This window comes from Falco rusticolus, chromosome 3, assembly GCF_015220075.1.
Source record: "Falco rusticolus isolate bFalRus1 chromosome 3, bFalRus1.pri, whole genome shotgun sequence".
Taxonomy (NCBI): Eukaryota; Metazoa; Chordata; class Aves; order Falconiformes; family Falconidae; genus Falco; species Falco rusticolus.
Genome location: NC_051189.1, coordinates 93,150,062 through 93,170,074, shown reverse-complemented (window position 1 = coordinate 93,170,074; position 20,013 = coordinate 93,150,062). Strand labels below are relative to the sequence as shown.

At 44.2% G+C, this 20,013-nt stretch overlaps 1 protein-coding gene across 3 annotated transcripts in view; it reads left to right on the top strand.

Annotated features, from left to right (window-relative positions):
- The window catches only part of F13A1 (coagulation factor XIII A chain), a 60,939-nt gene that overhangs the window by 7,964 nt on the left and 32,962 nt on the right, over positions 1 to 20,013 (top strand). For all 3 annotated transcript variants that reach the window (XM_037380685.1, XM_037380684.1, XM_037380683.1), the window contains exons 4-5: positions 10,689 to 10,940; positions 17,900 to 18,018. In XM_037380685.1, the coding sequence (XP_037236582.1) occupies positions 10,689 to 10,940; positions 17,900 to 18,018 (371 nt within the window). The remainder of the gene's footprint in view (positions 1 to 10,688; positions 10,941 to 17,899; positions 18,019 to 20,013) is intronic.

The following is a 20,013-nucleotide window of genomic DNA, read 5'->3' as shown; positions in this document are numbered from 1 at the left end:
AGCTTGGTAACCAGGGAGAAGGAGCAGAAGTTGTAGCTTTAGACCAGAGACTTATTCAGGGCCACATCAGAGGCTTTCTTGATTTACTGCAAAAGGAGCAAGAAAGCATTTTTCTTCTTGCTAAGAGACCTTCTTCAGAAACACAGGTCTTAATGTACTTGTTGGCTTATTGAAGGTACAGGGCTAAAGAAGGGCATGACCTTGCTAGAGAAGGGGAAAAGCAAGTGACAGAATGGGACTCCCTGCTGTGCTCCAAAGATGGCCCCACTGAACACTGCTCCCTACATCACAGCTCTGGGAAAGACCCAGCCTCGTCCAGAGTGATCTGGGAGTTTCTGTGTTAAGACATCAATGTTCTCCTTATAAACTCTTTAAAGTAGGTTTGAATTGATGCTTTAATTTGCTTTCCTGAGAGATGCAGTTCCAAAATTTGTAACATTGATTTTTTTTCCCCACCATTGAATTATGATGATGTGGCCATTTATTAGATTTGTTGCCTTTTAAAGCTAGATGGGCATTTATCTCTTAAACATGTGCAGTGAAAAGGTTACTCTCTACACATTTTTTTTCATGGGTCTCTTCTTTCTAATTTAAATTAGGGTTGGAAGGCATGTTATGACAGTCCAGTGAATGATTGGCTGAGCAGCCACAAGTGCCTTTAAAAATTTAATATGCATAAATATCATTAGTTCTTTTGGGATTTAATTAAATTCACGACTGTTCCCTTAATCTTTATATGTTTAAAACAAACAGCTGTATCAAGAAGAAGTGGAAAATGGAACATTTGTTTTTTATTGCATTGCGTACAGTTTGCATTTGTTTTAATCAGATATTTTGTATCAGAAGAAGAAATTTAACACTTCTTTTGACATTGCACAGTCCACTTAAGAGAACATACTCACTTATTTTCCTGTTGCTGTTTCCAAACACATCTGTCCATGGTTTGTACCTTGCATCTCTAAGTGTGGATAAAAATCCCCTCATCCTCAGCCGTGGCAGGAGTGGGGTTAAACGCAGCTCAAGCCAGGGCAGACTTGGAACAAACTTAATTCTGAGTGATTACTTTGGAGTCAGCCATGAGTCTGTGGTTGACTTTCCCTCCTCATTTTTCACTGTTACTGTCCTTTCTGTGAAATGGGAATGGGAGTGCTGCTGTCCCATGTGTGGTGGCTGGCAGTCAGCTGAAGGAAAGGGCTGCATGTGCAGGGTATATACAACGCTATTGTCCTCCCCTGTTTTTTAAGCGTCTGCTTCTGTGAGCACCACTGCCCTCTTGCTACAAAGGAATTTAGCTCTCAGAGATTCAACTGGGAGAAGAGATGTTCAGGCTCCTCTGTTGGGACCTGGTTAATACTCAGTGCTCCACAGATGTTTCTCTTTATGCACATAGAATTGTAGAATCATTTAGGTTGGAAAAGACCTTTAAGATCAAGTCCATGTGGTGAAAACACAGAAGGTTTGCTCTCAGAGGCTAGCAACAGAAAGCAAAACAAAAACAGTCCACAAAGGAGAAGAAAATTATTCAGAGATAATCTGCTTGACCCTTGGTACTTCTGCTTTTAGTGGCAAGTCCAATGTTTAATGTCCAGAAGAAAAGAAAGATTTCTTGTACTTGGGAAAGAGCACTGAGCACTCCAGGTTTCACTGCTGTGCTCTCAAACCTTTTGTCACGGGGAGACGTGGTCATTTTCACCCAAGTTTTTTCTGTTCATCTGCCTGAAGAGCGGGTGTTCCCCTCTCCTCATGCCAGCTGCCCTAAAACGAGAGCCCAGCCCAAAAGTGGCTGCCTAGGTGGGCAGCGTGAGCCGAAGAGGGAGGCAGGCACCTCCAGGTGGCAGTTTAGCCCTGCTGTCTTAAAATGGGTTGAATTCCCTTCTGGATTTTTCTTTTTCCTCGGTTGACTTTCCCCCATAGGCCAGGCTCTAGCTTTCAGATGGCCAGAGGCAGGGGAGGTGAATCCGTACCCTTGGGTACCATCTAGGGACTGGCTCAGGCATCAGCCTTGCAGCAGAGGCAGCCTGAGCTTGGAGAAGCTTTTCACACTGAAACAAAGGGTGTACCTCCTAGGAAAGTGCTGATTTTGAGAGATGAAACTGATGGGTGCACAGAAATATAGGCAGGTGGTTGTTAAATGACATTTCCAAGGAGCCTTCCGTGTGCCGAGCAGCTGATTTCAAACGGTGCAGCAGAACTGTAGAATGACCGAGGCTGGAGGGACCTCTGGAGGTCTCATGTCCAAGCCCGTGCTCAAAGCAGCTCCAGCTGCTCAGGGCCTTGCCCTACAGACAGGTTTTGAGTATCTCCAAGGTGGGAAGGTGACTCCAAACAATGTGGACTAGGTTGTCCAGAGCTGTAGAATCTTTTGGCCATTTCAAGGTGATATTCTCATTAGGTACAAAAAACATTTTTGGTAGGGATTGCTGGCCTTGGCTCCCAGGGAATTCAGCTGGAGCTGGGAAAACTCAACGTCTCTTTGTGTAGGGCTGTGCCTACAATGAGGGCTGTTTATACAACAGCACCATATAAAGCTATTCAGAAATTATTAGTTCCCAGCACTAGAAATTTCCCAGCATTGGTGTTAATCCATCACAGAATTTTTATCCATTAAAGACTAATTTTGCTCCTGAAAAATGTGACAATGGTAATGACTTGATCCTGTGTGTGTGCAGAACTATTATATTTCCTTTATTCCCTAAAATTTAGTTTTACTTCTTTTTTTTGTTCCTATTTTTGCCTCTTTGCATCATTAAAAAGATGATTAATGAAGCAAGTAAAGCAAGTAGAGACTGCTTAATCCTTCTAATTGATAATGCATCAAGGGTACCTGGGACAAATGCTTCTTGTGTCATGTGAAACTAAGTCTGAAACACTCACAGAACAATCTTCAGTAACATTTTTTTTTAATCCACGGTCCATTTAAAGACCATACAGAGTCTAGAATTGGACTAAATTGTGTAAAAATATATATGTGTGTGTGTATGTGTAAATACATAAATAATTCACTCCAGTCTCTCAAAAGTCACTGTCACTGATATTCTTCTACGATGGTTCCTTAAGACTGAAGTCAGTTATGCTTTAACAGACTGTTTTCTGTAGAGTCATTATCGGTGAAATTGGCTGAAGTGCTAACATGTGAATGATTATAATTCAGTTTTGCACATAATGCTTCATTAAATTAGGACCATACTTGTCTGCCAAAGTATGGAAAACAATGAATGTGCCAAAAAATCCACATGGAAAAATATCCACTTATAAAGAGTAATGGGATGTTATTCCAGGTCTTGTGCTGGACTGCAGCCCTACCTCAGTACCTGTGGTTTGGGAGCTGCTCCATCACCAAATATTTCCTCACAGCCCACTTCCTGGCTTTAATGAGAAGAAGGGTGAGCATCACCCCTTGGGAAATACTCATTTTATTGGTCTGGGGTTGAGATGAAAGAGCCTCAGGAGAAGTGTAGATGCTGTGTTTACATCCAGTTCCCCACAGTGGGAACAATTTCAGTGTGCTTGGAGCCCCAGGGACCTCAGCAGAGCCAATGACACCTTCACCCATCTTGATCTCTTCTGACTCCCACCTTCATGGTGATGGGAATACTTTGTGCTGCTCTTGGCTTTCCACAGCGTGGGGCTCAGCCTGCCTGAGTGTGGCTCCTGCACCCGGGGCAGCCCACTTGGCGTGAGTGCTGCAAAGTTTCCACAGTCACTGCTGCACTGGCAGTGATTCCTCTGAAAAGCAGATGTGTGATTAGATGGGCTTATATGGCCTTCAATCTTGCTTTTAGTAGTAGTTTCCTGTACAGGGCTGTAAATCCTGGAGTGGTTGATGAGTTTACATGGTGCATCCTTACTCTAATGATATATTTCCCCACATCCTCATAAATTGTTGTCTATTTGTGTTTTCCTTAAATGGCTTCATAAATCCATATATATTGGTCTAGCCCTAAATATTATTACGAACATTTTATTCATTGGCATACTTCTGGAACGATCATAAATCCCAGTCTACCGGTAGTAGAAGAAAGTACCACCTCTCCACACGTGTGCCTGCATGGACACCCACGCACCTACCTGTGGGTGCTCCTCAGGCTTCTACAAATAATTGGCTTCTGGGCTGAGATGAGAGCAGAGACTTACTGATCCTTTTTCCATAGTCTTCCCCAGGCCTACTCCAGAGGAACAGTTATAAACACATGAAAGCAGCTAAGAACCTAAAGGTGTTAGAGCTGAACCTATATGGCTTATTAAGGTGACAACACATTCCCACTTCTAGTCAGAAGGGCATCTGAGTACAACTAAATAACCAGGGGTCCGATTCAGGACACCCACACCAGAATCAACGGAGCTCTTCACACCGTCCCACAGTGTCCACAGCCTTTCTCTAATTTCACAGCAGTGTTGGGACATGGGTTATTCCAGGAGGGTTGAGGTTTTGTTCTTTTGTCAGACAAGGAACTCCGGGAAGTATTTTTACCCCTGCTGTCACCCGTTGTCCTCAGTAGCTCTGGGGCAGGGCAGGTGGTAGCTGGTGGAATGGCTGGGACATGAGGTGTCCCTCTGCACCTTGGGTGGGATGTCAAGCTGAATTCTGCTACTGGGATAAAGTTCCTGATTGGAAAAAGCTGGATCTTGATTTTTTTAGGAGCCTTCTTGGCGTTATACAAGAACAGCTAACTGTGGTGCTGGGGGCAAACTCTGTTGGTGTTGGTACGTGACCAATGCTGAGAGATTATTAAATCACTATATCCCTGTTTAACAAAGAACTCCAAAAACTGAACACAGAAACACCTGATGGTCTAAATATGGAGTCCCATTTTGAGAGAGAAAGAATAACTTATTACCACTAGAACACATTTCCTAGGGAATAACTCTGGACAGAGAAGAGACCTGTTTGCCAGCTCTTAGCAAACAACAAACTTCTTCACTTTCTGAACAAAGGCATTTGGGATATATTTTTTCCTCCCCTCTGGAATTCCCAGCCAGGCCCCGGAGGAGCAGAGAGGAGGTAGTCCCTCGAGGTGCTCCGTGAATGCTGTATTTCATGCAAAGGAATCTTTATCTTTATTATGCTCTCCTTTTGCACTGCTGCAGCAGCATCAAGTGGCACATAAAACCTAGCTGTATTTTTTAATGGTTTTAATAGCTGAGGTGCGTGACTCTGGTGTATGTTTTACAACTTTTAAAGTACTAGAGACATTCACTCCTGGGACAGAGTGGTCAGATGTTAAGGATTCCTAACCGGAGCCATAAGCAAAAATTATTTCAAAATATTTGGGTTTCCTACATTTCCAGGTTTGTATGCAGCACTTCTGAAGGCAATGGAATTTGAGGGTGGGAGGAACCCAGGTGTGATATTACAGTAGCAGCTTAAAGACACTACTGTTTTTTGCAAAAAATTGTTTCCCTTTCTTGCTTGTTTTGATAGTTTGGGATTTTATTAGAGCATCTCTCCTCTTTCTTTTCTCTTTGTTTTACCTTTTTTTCCCCATTCCTCTCCTCCCCTCCCCTCCCCTCCTTTCCTCTCTTTTCTGTCCTTCTCCTCTTCTCCTCCTTCTTTCTCTTCTTTCTTCTTCCTTTTGCCTTTTCTGAAATTCGTTGTAGTTATTCATAGTGATCCATAAGGCATGATCCCAGCACACCAACACCCATCCCCAGGCTGCTTGCTCCAATAAGGCTTACTTCTGCTACTTGTGGCTTCCAGCTCAAATATATTTATCAACTTGTCACAACCATTATACTTCTAGGGCTGGCATTGAAATAGATTCTTTACCCTTTGTACGAAAGGGTGTGCCTAGGTAAAACAAATGAACCTAACAGGAAAATTCTTAACTTTATTCTGTGTAACATATGTCCCAAAGGGAGACAGATTCATCAACTCCTTTAAAAAACAATCTTCTAAGGAGGGTTCCTCAAAAGACTATTGAGAAATAGCTTTGCTCACCTCCCTCTTCTGAGGCATCCTACTTCCATCAGGGAGGAAATGTCCTCTGAAACTCACTATATCTCTAATCTCTATGCTACCAAATTTTCCCTCCTTCCTGCCAAAAGTCAAACACCTCCTCACTTCTGTAGGGCTGGTCCAAGAGCACCCTGTGGGCTGCACGAACAGCAGGGCACCAACTTGACAGTGGCATTAAGGAGCTGTTTAATGCACGCACGCATACAGCAATGTGTATGTCCAGTGGGGATCAAGGGAAAAACTAAATCAGATGGAGATAGGGGCTTTCAGGGACCGGGCAGGGGAGGAGGAGGAGGAGGAGGAGTATCATCTGAGCAAGCCTTGGTCCCTGTTAGTCACTTGTAAGGAACAGCAGCAGAATTGGGTAACTGGAGGAGGAGCACTCGTGTTTTGGCAGCTGAACTTGCTGTACCCATCTCTCACTCTCCCTCTGTTGCTGTAAATCCCTCTCTGGTGTGGCAGTTTTACCCAGAATTAAACACAGCTTGCCTCCGTGCCTGACGAGCCCGGAGCTGACATGCTAAGGAGGTAAAGCATATGTTAAAAATAACTCACTTTGAATGCATGTGTGTGTGGCCACAGTTTTGTGGTTTAGATGCCTCATTCTTTTGCCGCTGCGTAAATAGACTTTGGCAAGCTTTAACAAACACTGCACTCTCCTTTTTGCCCCTGTAAAGTGTGAGTGTGTGGTGGGGGGCATCCCATACATACCCACATCCACTTGTGGTGTGTTTTGCCATGTGGACCATCACTCATGTTTATTTACTTTCAAAGCCTTGTGATGCAGCACTGAGGGAGACCTGAGCTCCTTTGATAGCAACAGCAGCTATTTGGCTCCTCTTTTCCCAGGTGCCTGGAAACCCCAGGAGGTGCTGAGCTGAGCTGAGCCCCAACTGAAGTGAAGAGGAGCTTTAGGAACCCGACTTGGATAGCTATAGAAACCAAGGTGTGATACGAAAGGATAAGGAAGAAGTATGAAAGGTTTGCAAGCCTGTGCACTGTGCAGCAGGGAAAAGAGATACGTTTGTGCCATTAAACCTTCTGTACAAGGGAGGTTTCTGTAAAAATAATGTCTTCTGGTAGTATCATAGCTTAGTACCTAGCATTGAAATGCAAAGCATTGGAGGCCCATGAAATAGGGTCACTGCGAATTGTGTCCCGACCTCTCCTGCCTTGGAGGCAGGACACTCAGCAGCCCCCGTTCAGTGACTGATATCTTCTAAGCTGCAAAAGGAGCCTATAAAAAGCTCACCCAGTGCCTGGTGGTGACAGTGCAGTGGCCTCCAGGCTTCCTGAGTTCTTAGGCTGGATTTTCCCCTCTCCATGTGCTGTTAGAGAGGGCAGACAGGGACATCCCAACAGTGTGATGTCACACGGTGACTTTGTCTTTCAGAGAGCAATTGGCTGTGACATGTCCTCATGTGAAGGCCAGAGCCTCCTACACCCCAAGCACACGTGAGGCAACCACAAAGAACTGGCTGTGGAGCATGGTTCAGGATGCCAGCTCCTGGAGCAAACCAGAGCAGGAGAAATCCTGAGCCAGCTGATGCTGCTGGCAGAAGCACCCTCCTGTCAGCATAAAAAGAGTTTATCTTGTCTACATGGCTCCTGGTCCTGATTCTTCATGGGTTCGGTTAACACCAGAAACCCTGCAGAGAGTGCTCTGCCAGGCGTTTGCAGGCTTTTGGTAATGAGTCTTTGGATAACATTGAATCTCCTTCCTCAGAGACTAACCCAGAGAATGAAATCACCACTGCATGTTATCCCTTCTGAGAAAGGGCTGACATTACAGATATCCCAACTACGAGCCAAAGTTGGCCCTACTTTTCAACTGCAGCCAGAAACCTGTGCTCAACATGTAGATAAAAGTCAAATGGCCAAGCCATCCTGAGAGGACTTCCCCACGATGTTGATAAACATAGTACTGAACCTACGTAAGGATTCTTTTGCCAGTAACCTTGGCATGCAATGCCAAAGTTACTCAGCTTTACAGCACTCCAGTATCGAGACAACAGATGTGTGTATATGAGACTAGTGTGGCTGATGCTGTCAGGTGTCTGGATGTGTGATTACAATTCAGCTCCACAAATTCCCATCAGAAAGAACAATTCTCTCGCTCTTCCATTTGCATTTCAGTTTTGATTTCAGAGGATTAGGAAACCTGTCCTCTCTTCAAAGAAGATATTGGAAATTGTTGGTTGTGCTCTTGAGGGCTCTGCCCATCTTCCCAGGCTTCCTCATAGGTTCAGGATTTTATGCAACCACTAGTGAGCACCAAACCCTGCTCATCTATCAGAAGTAAAAATTACTGTTTGTAACATCTTCAGGTTATCCTGACTTCTAGGATATTCCCTTGCCTGGCCTGCAGGGATGCAGGCAATACCCCAGAGCGTTTTCTCCTCACAGGTGAGCAAGATAGTGCAGTGACCTCTCTCTCTTACTGTGTGGGAGCAGCTGTGGGGGATGTGCACAGGTTCTGGGCTGAAAGGACCTTGCATACTCTTCAGCAGCAGCTACAGGTGCTCCCTTTTCAAGCAACAAGTATATGAGGGTGTCTTGTGGCTTTGCATGCAAAAGGGACCTTTGTTTGGAAGGGCGAATAGAGTTTTGCATGTTGAGGTTTCAGAAAAGTGAGAAGAGGCTTGGTACTTTGCCAAACCTGCCATGAAGTGTTAGTGACAGGGTTTCCATAAGGATTTCTTGCAAAGGCCTCATGGCTTCTTTGAGATCCTATCTGGTTCCTATAGGCAGATTTACTGGGAAATGATTCTGCAGACTCCCCACGTACACATGGTGTACACGGACACGGTGGTGCAAAGCCCCACCACAGTACAGCTCCTTCTGTCCCCAGTGGGTTCCTAACCACATTAAAATAGTAACCTCTCCCCCCTCCCGCCTTTCTGAAGGAGGAGAGGGGGGTATTTTAAAAGTAGCACTTGTTAACGCTTTTCAAGGATGTCAGTTCAATTACTTGGTTGGCTCTGCTGCTTTGTTTGTGTGGACTGCTTTTTTAAAATAACAATTATGTCAAAACTAGAAGCAAAATATCAACTGTAGAGGCAAGCTGGGTCATAACCAGTTGCACTACAAAGAACAAGAATATGTTGAGCTCTCAGATCGCCATTTGTTAGCAGGCACAAGACTCTTATCTCTGTTACTTCTATAGGCTCTTCTCTCTAGACTGACTTTCCTTTGATGACTTATATTTGAAGTGTCCAGTGCTTTATCTTTGAGTGTTTTCTATTGATTTTGCTCTCTTATTCTACTCCTTTTTTCTTCTGTAGGTCTCTTCCTTCTGTCGCATCCCTCGCTGATCTGAATGGGTTTCATGGGTTACAGCATCCCTGGCCAACAGGGAAAAGTGAGCTCTTTATGTGCATTGAACTTCTGCAAAATGGAAATTCATGTGCACCGAATAATCTCTTGGATGAAGCACAGTAGCCCCAAATTTCTCAGAAACACGGATGGAGCGGCAGCTCGCAAGCTTCAGATGCAAAGCTGGAGTTGTCCTTTCCCAGAATGTAACAGTGTTCAGATCTGGGATTATCACTACATCAGCTGTACAAAAATAAGCAAGCAGAAAAATCAACACCCTTGTGAGTTTAATTTTGAAGCTCTTAAATAGTAGGAATGAAAAATATAGAAGTCTGTCTCTCTGTCTGCCATCGTTGCTTTTCATTACCCTATTTTTGAATGAGAGAGTCTGACTTTCAGCCTAAAATATGAAACAAAGAATAGATTTGAGAATGAGATAAGGAACTCAGCCTTCTCACAAATGTCTTTTCTGTCTGTGCTGCTGGTTGGCTTCCAGATATAGTTTGGCTCTACCTCAGGCTCAGAGGGTGGAGCCTCACACAACTTTGAATCCTGGCAGTGTGCATGTTTACATGTAGCCTGTCCATCTAGATGCTTTTTATAACTGGCAGCGTAAAATAGGCTTCTCTGGGGTGGGATTTGTCTTACTATGAGGTAGACTATCACATGCAGTACTTTGGAGATGTGTCACACTTCAGGTCCTGTTTCTTGCAGAGAAAGTTTCAGCCCAGATGTGCTCATCTATACCTTGAGTATCCAGAGTTGGTTCCCACTCCTTCCATGAGGAGTGGATGCTTGGGAGGAACTGAGCATTGGGTGCCTGTTGGTGGACTGACATGTATTTTTTCCACTTGTGTCAACTTGCATGGAAGAGCACTTGCTCTCTGCTTGTCAGCACAGTAGTGCAGTGAGGAGAACAAGGTTCTGCTCTGCTAAAGAGCCCCAGAGCCAGTGCCTATGCCCCAGTGGGCACTTGCACACAATCAACGAGGGTGGTGGATGCATCTGAACTGGGGAAGGGGCTCCTACCTAAACTTACCAACAGTGTAGCTGACACCAAGGCAAGGAGCAAGTTGGAGGGCAGCTTGCTGCACAGGGATAAACAGCTGTGAGCAAAGAAAGCCTGCTCATGCTGGCAGGGCTACACTCCTGGCAGTGCCTGAGCCAGCAAGATTGTAGCTTGCTGGAGTGAGATGGGTGGAAGTGTCTGTGCAGGCTGCTTGCTGGGAGGTGTTGCATGTATTCATGTGGCTGTACTGCCAAGTGACCAGGCACTGTGTGAAGCAATGAGGGAGGGCGCTGGTTTCCACCCATTAAAACTTGCCACCTCTGTTGAAAACAAGACAAAGGGACAGAGGACTGCCAGAAAATTAAGAAACTGTCAAAACAAGGTGAACCTATTCACCTTTCTTTCCAGGTCGCTACCCACAGCAAAACAAAGGCACCTACATCCCAATACTAGTAGGTGATGTGCTAAGACCCGGTGAGTGGGGAGCCAAGATTACCTACAGGGAGAACAACTCCATTCGCCTGTCCATCATGTCCTCTGCCACCTGCGTCGTTGGGAAGTTTCGCCTGTACGTTGCTGTCTGGACTCCCTTTGGCATCCTCCGGACACACAGAAATGCAGAAACCGACACTTACATCCTGTTCAATCCCTGGTGCCAGCGTAAGTACTTACCAGAGTCAAAGGTTTGCACTTTCTGCTGCTGGGCTCATTAGGTTTTGAGAGGGGGTGGTGCAGGAAGGGGACCTTGGTACCAAGGAGGCTGGAGACACTCCAGTTTGGGTCTGGAAATTATATAGTAACTCTGCCAAGAGGCGAGTCTTTCAGGCTGGGGAATAGCCCTGTGTGAGCGGAGCTCCACGCTGCAGACCTGTGCCTGTGCTGTAGCTGCACTCTGCAGTTTTATGAGGCCAAGCCTGTGTTTACCAGTTCAGGGTCTGTTTCTTGTAGTAAACATACTCCAAGGTTTTGCTCTGACTTGAATAGGCATCAGCGTGAACCTCCTGCCTGCCTGTGTGTGCCTTAAACTGACAAGTCACTACAGGCACGTTTTTTTCCCAGGACTCGGTCTGGGGCAATTGTGGCAGTGTCCCGTACTTTGTTGAGTTACATCGCTGATTGCCACATTTGGGAAGGAATATCTGCAGCTGAAAGCCTGCAGGAATTCAGTGGGAGCTGCTGCTCCTGCATACATTGGACGGACTCAACCTGCTGTGCCATCGCTGGTGGTGCCTTCCCACCACTACATGACATTTGTCCTTATGCCTTCCCCTTTACTGGTGACTAATTAGCAGCAACCGTCGCCTCTGTGAGAAACAGAACATTTTGCAAATGAGCCTTTTTTTTATAATCCAGTGGGTTGAAGAACAATTTATTTTTTTAATCTCTTTGGATCTTGGGTAAAATCAGCCCTTCCACCTTCAGAATTGTATTTTACCTAATGAACTCCATGTGTGGCTTTAAGAAGAGGGCAAGGAGGACCAGGGAGGTTTGGCTCAGCCTTCTGACAGGCTGTAGCAATGTGTCTCAGCTTCCAACACTTGTCGGGCTCCAAGTCATACATATTGCTATATATTTAGGTCACCAGCTAACTTTAACATTCTCCTGCCACCCTTCCTTATCTTTCAATTTTTTTACCAGCGTATTTGCATCAAATAATCCCATACCAAACAAGGGCCATCCTACCCAGTGACAAGTAAGTTTAGCGTTATTAATAGAGCCCATTATTCAGCTGCACTGCTGTCAGTACATCCAATGATTTGTGCTGAATTCATTACTTGCCCCTGGTCCAAGGCAATATAAGCAATGATTAGCTTATGCATTATTTAGGAAGATATATGTTAATGCTGAATGAAGCGGAGTTAGTTAAGTGGGAACAGGAGGGAAGGGCAGGACCCAAGGCCCTGTGACACTGTGACTTCTGTACTTCTGAAAGCAACGTAGAGGCAGGTACCTTAGAGCAGCATACTAAGAGTTTGTTCTGGGAGAGGAGGGAGAATGTGTAACAGAAAGAGAGGAATTGTTGCCAAAGTTATGACCCACTGTAAGCAGACAAAACTGTTCAAGGTTTGTGAAGGCATCGTGAGCCCCTCACAGCTCCAGCTAGGGAGGTGCGATTCTCCACCTCAGTTTAGAGCATCCTTTGGCTTTAGTCCTGGGTATCATAACAGCCAGTTTGTTAGCCAGCACGGTGACTCTGCACCTCTTTGGAAAGGGATAAACCCCAAGGAAAAATCTTCTTAAATTGCCTCAGGTTGCCTCATGACTAGCATGCAACCAGCTAGGGCTGCATGCATCTCTAATGCAGAGAAAATGTGATGTGGGGGCTTGGCTACCCCAGTGTGGTGTGACTGGGACCACACAAGCTGATTCAAGGTGCTAGTCAGGGGGTGGCAAGGGGAAAATCAATCCTTTCTTCACATCTCCTTCCCTGCCAGCCCTGTGTGCTGACTGATCCACCTCTGTTCATGGCACAGGGGTGCTTTGGTCCCCTGTGCCCTTCCTCCCTCCCACCTGAGCTGAATGGGGCCAAAAGCCAGCAAGACTAAAAGCAGGGAGCAAGACATGGAGCAGTGTCCTCCAGCATCAACCATTGGGAAGGCCGATGGAAAAGCTCTGCTTTAGGAAAGCAAAAGAGAGTCTCCAGGCAGCAAGGATGTGCTGTGTGTCCCCAGGCCAAGGGGAGGCAACTTGAAGTCACCCCGGAGGACCACATTTTCATCTTCAGCTTATGTGTTCAAGTGTGTCTCAATGACTTCAGGTCCTGTCCCTTGTTGACTATTGTAGTTTTTGTTTTCTGCTTGTTTCATTTAGATTTGGATTTATTCTCATTTCTTGCCCCCACTTTTGCTCCTAGGTGGTTTGGGCTAATTGGGTCCTATATCTGCCTTTCCTCCCATTCCTTGTGTTAAAAAAAACTAGGGACTGTTTCTCTACACTTTATCCCCTGGCTGGAAAAGATTGTTCGGTGGAATCACAAAAGGGTATAAAAACTCAGGCAATTAAAGTGCAGAAAAAACAATAGTTTGAAAATCTTCTAGAGTTGTTTGCTGGGTTAATAGCTAAGCAGAAAAGTCTGAGTGAAAAGCCTCATTAAAAAGAGAGAAGGCTGATGCCAGGAATGAACAGGGATTGTTATAGCAGGGAGCAGAGTATGGGTTCTGTCAGTGTCTAGTGCAGCTTTCCAACTCATCATTTTGGAGAAACATCAGTGTGTCGGTATGAGCTTTTTGTTAAGACAGAGGCATTTGTGCCCTTTCTTATTACTCCTTTTTTCACTGTAGTTCAGTTTTGACATGTCTTCCCAGCCAGGAATGCAGGGTGGGTTTTTTTCTGCTGTTTCAAAACAAGTTTGAATACTTTACCAGTCAAACTACAGAGTATTATGCTTCCAAAGTCATCAGATGCTTTTATATGTTTTAATCCCCTTAGCTACATTTAAGGCTGATCACCAAGAATACTTTAAAGATGCAGATGCAGGGCCTGATCCTGCAAAATTATATACACCAGTTCCAAACATGTGGGAATTCAGCAAGCTAGTGGGTTGAGATTTCAGATACTCAGGAAATCGGCATTACCTACTAAGTGAGGTAAAGCCTGTGAGGAGAGGCAGCATCCTTTCTGCAGTCAGCTGACATAGTTGGGAAAAACAGATGTGCTTCTGGGCATGCAGAGCCCTCTTCAGTTCTGAAATAGAAGATACAAATGGCAAGTAGTTAAGGATAACTTCTTGGAGTTTAGCTTAATTCTTAGCAGTATCAGACTACATGAAAGCAGAGAAGGGCTCCTTTGATCTCAGTACTGTGAGCTCATTTCAAGGAGGTGCTGAGTCCCAGCAACTTTCTGCTGGGGAACATTCAGTGCCTATCAGGTAAAGACCTTGCATTGTGACCTTGCATTGACTTGTGTGGCTCTCTCACAGGTGGAGATGCGTAGTGTATCTGAGTAAGTTGCAGATGGTGTGGGCTGAGGTGTGCATTTCATTCACCCAAGCCTCCTGCAAAGTGCGTTGTATTTAAGCAATTAAATATGTTGCAACTTTATTGAGTCAGTTACGTGTTTCTGCTGCTTGAATGCCCTAATACTTTGAAGATTAGTAACATGATCGACTTTGGACTCCTTTCACGTGTTACCAGTCATACACATTTGGCCCAATAACATTTTCTTGCATTTATAGCTAAATCTTAAATTTGATCTCTTGTGTCATAGGTTCCACATGGGTAAAATTCACGCAGAGCTTCATCCTCCTGCTACATTAACGTAGGCAAACCGTAGCAGCTGCAAGGCAGCATACTGATCGTGGTCCTGAATGGAGTGAGTTTGTAGATAACAATTGTAGAGGAATGAAGCTGGGTTAATTAACACTGATAATATACAGCTGTGGGCCGGCTTCAGGGGCAGGGGGTTGGCTGATATAGATAAGGTGCAGCTGTGGCTGGTTCTGTTAAGTGGTTGAGCAGCCAATGAAGAGGGAGCAGCCAAGGAAGAGAGAGGAGAAAGAAGCAGAGAGAAAAGAGAGAGTGGGCTTTGGATGAGGGGAGGCAAGGAGAAGGCAGCAGAGGGACTGGTGTGAAGAGTATGTTGGTATGAGATGGTAAAAGACCTTGTTGCAACCAGCTAGTCTGGAGAGTGCTGTGACAGATAACTGTATTCAGTTCTTGCAGCTGCTCTGTGCTTGCCACAGCACTGTCCTCTTCCCAGAAAGATCCCTGGGAGTTTTGTGGTTCCAATGAGGCCCACCCTTGCATTCCTGGATTCCCACGGGAGCGTGTTGAAGGGAGGCTGGGTGCTCAGGACAACCCTGCTGCCTCCACCTGTCTGCTGGTGCTGCTGTGCTCAGTGGTCACAGCACAAAGAAATAACGTTTCCAGCTCCAGGTGGTTGCTGCACTGGGGATGGGGTCTCCCCATACTGGGTAGGGTCCTCTCATGCTCATACACCTTCCCAAATTGCAAGGGCTGCTCTGGGCTCCTCATCTCTTTACAAGGAGCCTGTGTTCAGTGGGATTTCTCGCCTGCAATAGTCTTCACGTGAAGTGTATTTTCACCTTATCCATCTTCAAACAGGGAAACATAGAGGCTAATTTGCTTCTTTGTAGCATTGCTAGTGTCTTAGTAATTTCCCAGGATAAAAGAAGTGAGTAAAAAGAAAAATGTAAACTGCTAAAGAACAAACAAACCCAGCACATTTCCATGGAATTCTTCTGTTTGTCAGATGTGAGCCTCCACTTGCACAAAATAATTAGGAGTTCTACTATGTAGAGCTTGCTTAGCATCAAAGTAGCCACAAATGCTTCGTATTTTCTTCTAAACAGTCTCAAGAGTAGTGAAAGCTGTCAAAAATCAAAGCACCTGGCTTTCCTGTGAAACACAGAATGCTTTTTCACTTTATCAAAAAAACACAAATACTTTAAAATAATTGACAGAGAAGTTAATCAATTTTCATCTGATTTAGCAAAGATCATGCAGTCTTGAAATAACATAAGCATCTCAATTGATACCATCCGGATCAATATGGATATTTTTAATCCCTGAAAGAAGGCAACAGCACACGCTCCACTGAATGTGTAACTGTACAGAAGATGTGAGTTCTCCTTAAATACGTTCTCCGTGCCATTGGTATGGATGTACTTTAATAAAATCCAAAGCTCAGTGAGAGAACACATGTGATTGTTCAATCAGCAGACCAGGCAGATCCAGCCTAATGGAGCCTAGATGATCAGTAACATCTTCAACGTTTTTAGTGGGATGTTACACAGAACTTGTTTAGAGCTGGGAGTTGGACCTCAGAAAAGTCATGTAATACAGAGTTTTGTAAGTATGAGTGTCCCTGCTGGCATAAGTGACTGCAGCTTTTTGATTCACTGTCAAGTTTTAATGCTCTCTTTCACCTGGTAGCCTCTGAATATAATAAACCCATGATCTTCTGCTTTGTGCCTGGGTGCAGGTCGTGGGTAATGACAAGCCTATAAAAAAACTTCTTGATGATCCAGCTCTTAGAAGCCGGGGGAATGCCACCAGCCTGCCACATGCAAGACTGGGTCTCAGACCTGCCCACCTTTGGGAAAAGCTGCCAAAACCTGCCACTTCGGTGTTTGCTCGGGTTCAGATGTAGCCTGCAGAGCCTGTACAGAAACCCTGTCAAAAGTATAATGGCAGGCACTGATCTCCTTAAATGCGATAAAGGCTTCTTACATCTTTCCTTATCATTCCTTGCACACCAGTGTGGAGGTCATTATATCTATGCATAATCCCTTCTATATGTGTAGACATAGACACATAAATACATCTTCAGAGAAAACAAAAACTTCCAGAAGGGTCAGGTATGTAGTTTGGCAAAATCCTTCTCCTAACTGAAGCTAGTGTGAGTTTTGCCATTGATTTTTTTCAGAGGGCTCAGATTTTAGCTTGTTTTCAGCCAAATTGCAGTTTTATGGGCAGATGAAGAAGCCGTTGAGGATGAGGTTTACAAGGAAGTACAAATAAGATTTGCATTTCAACAAAATACAAGTAGTCAATAAGCTTTTAAAAGTTAAATGATCCTTTAGTAATTTGTATTGGGATGCTAAAGAATCCACTATGGCAGTAGTGAGTGGTAGTTTTGTACTTGCCCATATGAAACTATCAGAGGTTATTACTTCCCTTTAATTTGCTATCTGGTACCACATTACTGATTTCCTCAAATTAATTAATTCCAATACTGTTAATTGTTAACCTGCATCTCTTAGTCTCAAAATACAAGCATTGGTACAGGAAAGAAATCCTCGACTATTCTAGTGTCACAGAATCACGATCTGCTTCATACTTACCTGTGAATGTCTGAATAGTTTCATGTCATTCAGAGTTATGTATGAATGTTAATATTTATTATACTAATTAAATACATATTTAATTATAATATTAATTAAAATAATTATTTACCTATGTGAATCATGTTTGCAGGGAGAGGGTCCACACTTATGCTCCTGACTCTTGATATAAGACCAATCTAGGATATACCTTTTGTATATGTTTTGTTAAAGTTCTCTTCCAGTTGCTTCCAGTTTTCACCTGGACACTTGAATTTCTCCTCCTATTAGCTGGTCAGTCAAGTTGCATGGGGGAGTGATACTCCAGTCAATAACTTACGTACAGAAAAAGCAATCAAACCTTTCTGTTAATATACTGTAAAAACTGTATTCCATTTTTTTTAATGCATTACAGATTTTTCTTTAGATCTCTTGACTTGAGCTGTTTTCCATTAACATTAATAGGTTTGAAATTGTTCTTTGATCTGTTTGTACAGATGCAGAATTGCATCATGGTGTTCCAACTTTTAAATTAGCGGTACACAGTAATCATAAAATTCTTGATAAGATGTGACATTTTAATCAGACTTTACAGATCCTGAGAAAACAGGCAGGAGTTGTCGGCATTTTTGCGTCTTGCATGCTTTTAAGTTGTGTATCATATTCCTAAGTGAGGTCACTATTTCCATGTTCTTGTAGTCTGTTGAAGCAAGTAATTCCTTGCTTGATGTGAGAGGGGCACTTTTCATCAAAGACAAGTGTATTATATGCTAAGATTTGTTTATCTGTCCTATATGAAAACTAAGCAAATCTATTTTTTTGTAAACTGATGCAGAGGATGCTGTGTATCTGGATGACGAGAAGGAAAGGGAAGAATACGTCCTGAATGATGTTGGTATCATTTTCCATGGAAACATCAACGATATAAAATTTAGAAGCTGGAGTTATGGTCAGGTGAGCTATTTAGATCTTCTCTGGCTGCTCCCAGCAGGGACAGCAAGTGAGTTCAATTGACACCAGACTGTGGTCCAGACTGTGGGCTCTGGAGTGCATTATTGGTCTCTTCTTCAGAAAGACAAGGGGATTAATTTTAAAATTGTATGAAGTGGGTGTATGCCTAATCCAGAAAAGCAATGGTTATAATAGCTAATATTTAAGGATCTTGTTTTAGGAGCATTATTTCAGATACTTAGAGGTTGCCTGTTGAAAGTTACGATCATGAGCTGAGGTTTCCACAGTAAGCAGTATTTCTGCTGCTACGTTGTTGCTGTTTCAGGATCAAACCAATTCAGTGAAAGAGTACAGAGATTATTTTTTTCTTTTTCATTTTCCAGTAATAGGTTGTATTGCTTTTTGTCTTTTTTTAGTTTTAGTTTTAGTTTTAGCAGCTTGGTGGAAATAATTCTGATCAATTTGGGGGTCAGCTTGTCACAGGGTTCCTATGACAAACTGGGATTTCATCCTAGAGTTTTAAATTTCCTCACCACAGTGACAAAGGGGGGGAACCTCTCCCTTTGCTGCCTGGACTTGGCAACATCAGTCTCCAGTAGCCTTTTGCAGCCTGGAGGTGACACCCTCTGCCAGGCTGGTGTGGGGTACTGGTGTGCCTTCAATAGCATCACACTTACTGCTTGTCTATTTTACCTCAGTCTGTTTGTAAGCACTAACCAGTGTGAAAATCCCTACAGGATGGAAGAGTTAAGTTGTTGTGTGAGAATGGGGAAAAGGCATTAACGAGCAGAATCAAAACAAGAAAAACTAACCCTAGCTGTCACTCAGAGGGGCTCCAATGGGCAGTTATTGGACATGGTGAACTCTGCACATCTCACCTCCTGGGTTTTCACAACAGCGCAATTAAGAACATGTTGAAGTATTTCCTTAGTGCTACAGTGATGGATCCGTTCAGTTTTCGTGGCACGTCCCTGGCGCGGCCTTGCAGAAAGGGGCTTTCTTGCTTTGCATTCTTTCCCTCAGCTAAAGACAATCTCGAAGCTTGAGCTGGATGGATTGCCAGTGTGCTTGCCCTGGAGAGCTCTTTGAACTCGCATCTCTCTTGTTTCCTTGTTTAAGGGTACAATTTCATCTTTTTTTCCTGCGGCAGCACTGCCTTAGGGAGTTCCTGCCTCTGCACCATTCCTTTGGTTGTGTCAGCGCTGTTGTTTGTGGGGTCTGACTGTCACCCTGACTGAGATAAAAATAACCCTTAAATAAGTGGGGGGGGGCAATTCCATAAGCTGATGGTGCCTCTGACAAGAGATGTGGAACCAGATCCTGAGGCCAAAGCTGGGTGTGCTTTTATGTTGACCAAAAATGCCCCCTCCTGGCCCTTCCTTCCCCCTGCAAGTGCTTGCGCAGCCATGCAGCGAGGCTGGAGAGCTGATCCAGCTGAATAAGCATCTCCTTGGGTTTTTTTCTTTTCCCTTGGGTTATATTTTGGGCTTGCTCTGTTCCTAGGTCTGGGATTGACTCCGTGACAGATGTAAGGGAGAGGGAGAGAGTGGAACGAGTGGCTGGAGGTGGAAGGTGCTGCTTAAACCAGCTGCTGGATTTATGTCCTGAGATGCTAAATTTATGGCCTATGGTGGCTTGGCCTGCGGTGCTTATATTCTGCAAATCTGGCAGCTTCCCGACACAAACACCAGCCTCCCTTGAGAAACTGCATTATTTATTTGGTTTTGCTAGGAGGGAGTTCTGTCTGGGAGGTTAGGGCTGTTCCCTTCGCCATCTACTTGCATTCCTCTGTTGTCTGAAAATGGAGGGCATGATTTCCACACTGGGCTGTAGTGCACCTTTCACTGTCACATCCCCATGTGAAAATTGAGTGTGGCAAACACATCTAAGGGGGCCCAGGTAAAGAGTTTTAACGGAATTGAACATTTGAGTGTAATACACATCTCAAAGTGCAGAGCAATAGAGAAATATTCTTCTGGTTTCAGTGAGGTAGTGTAT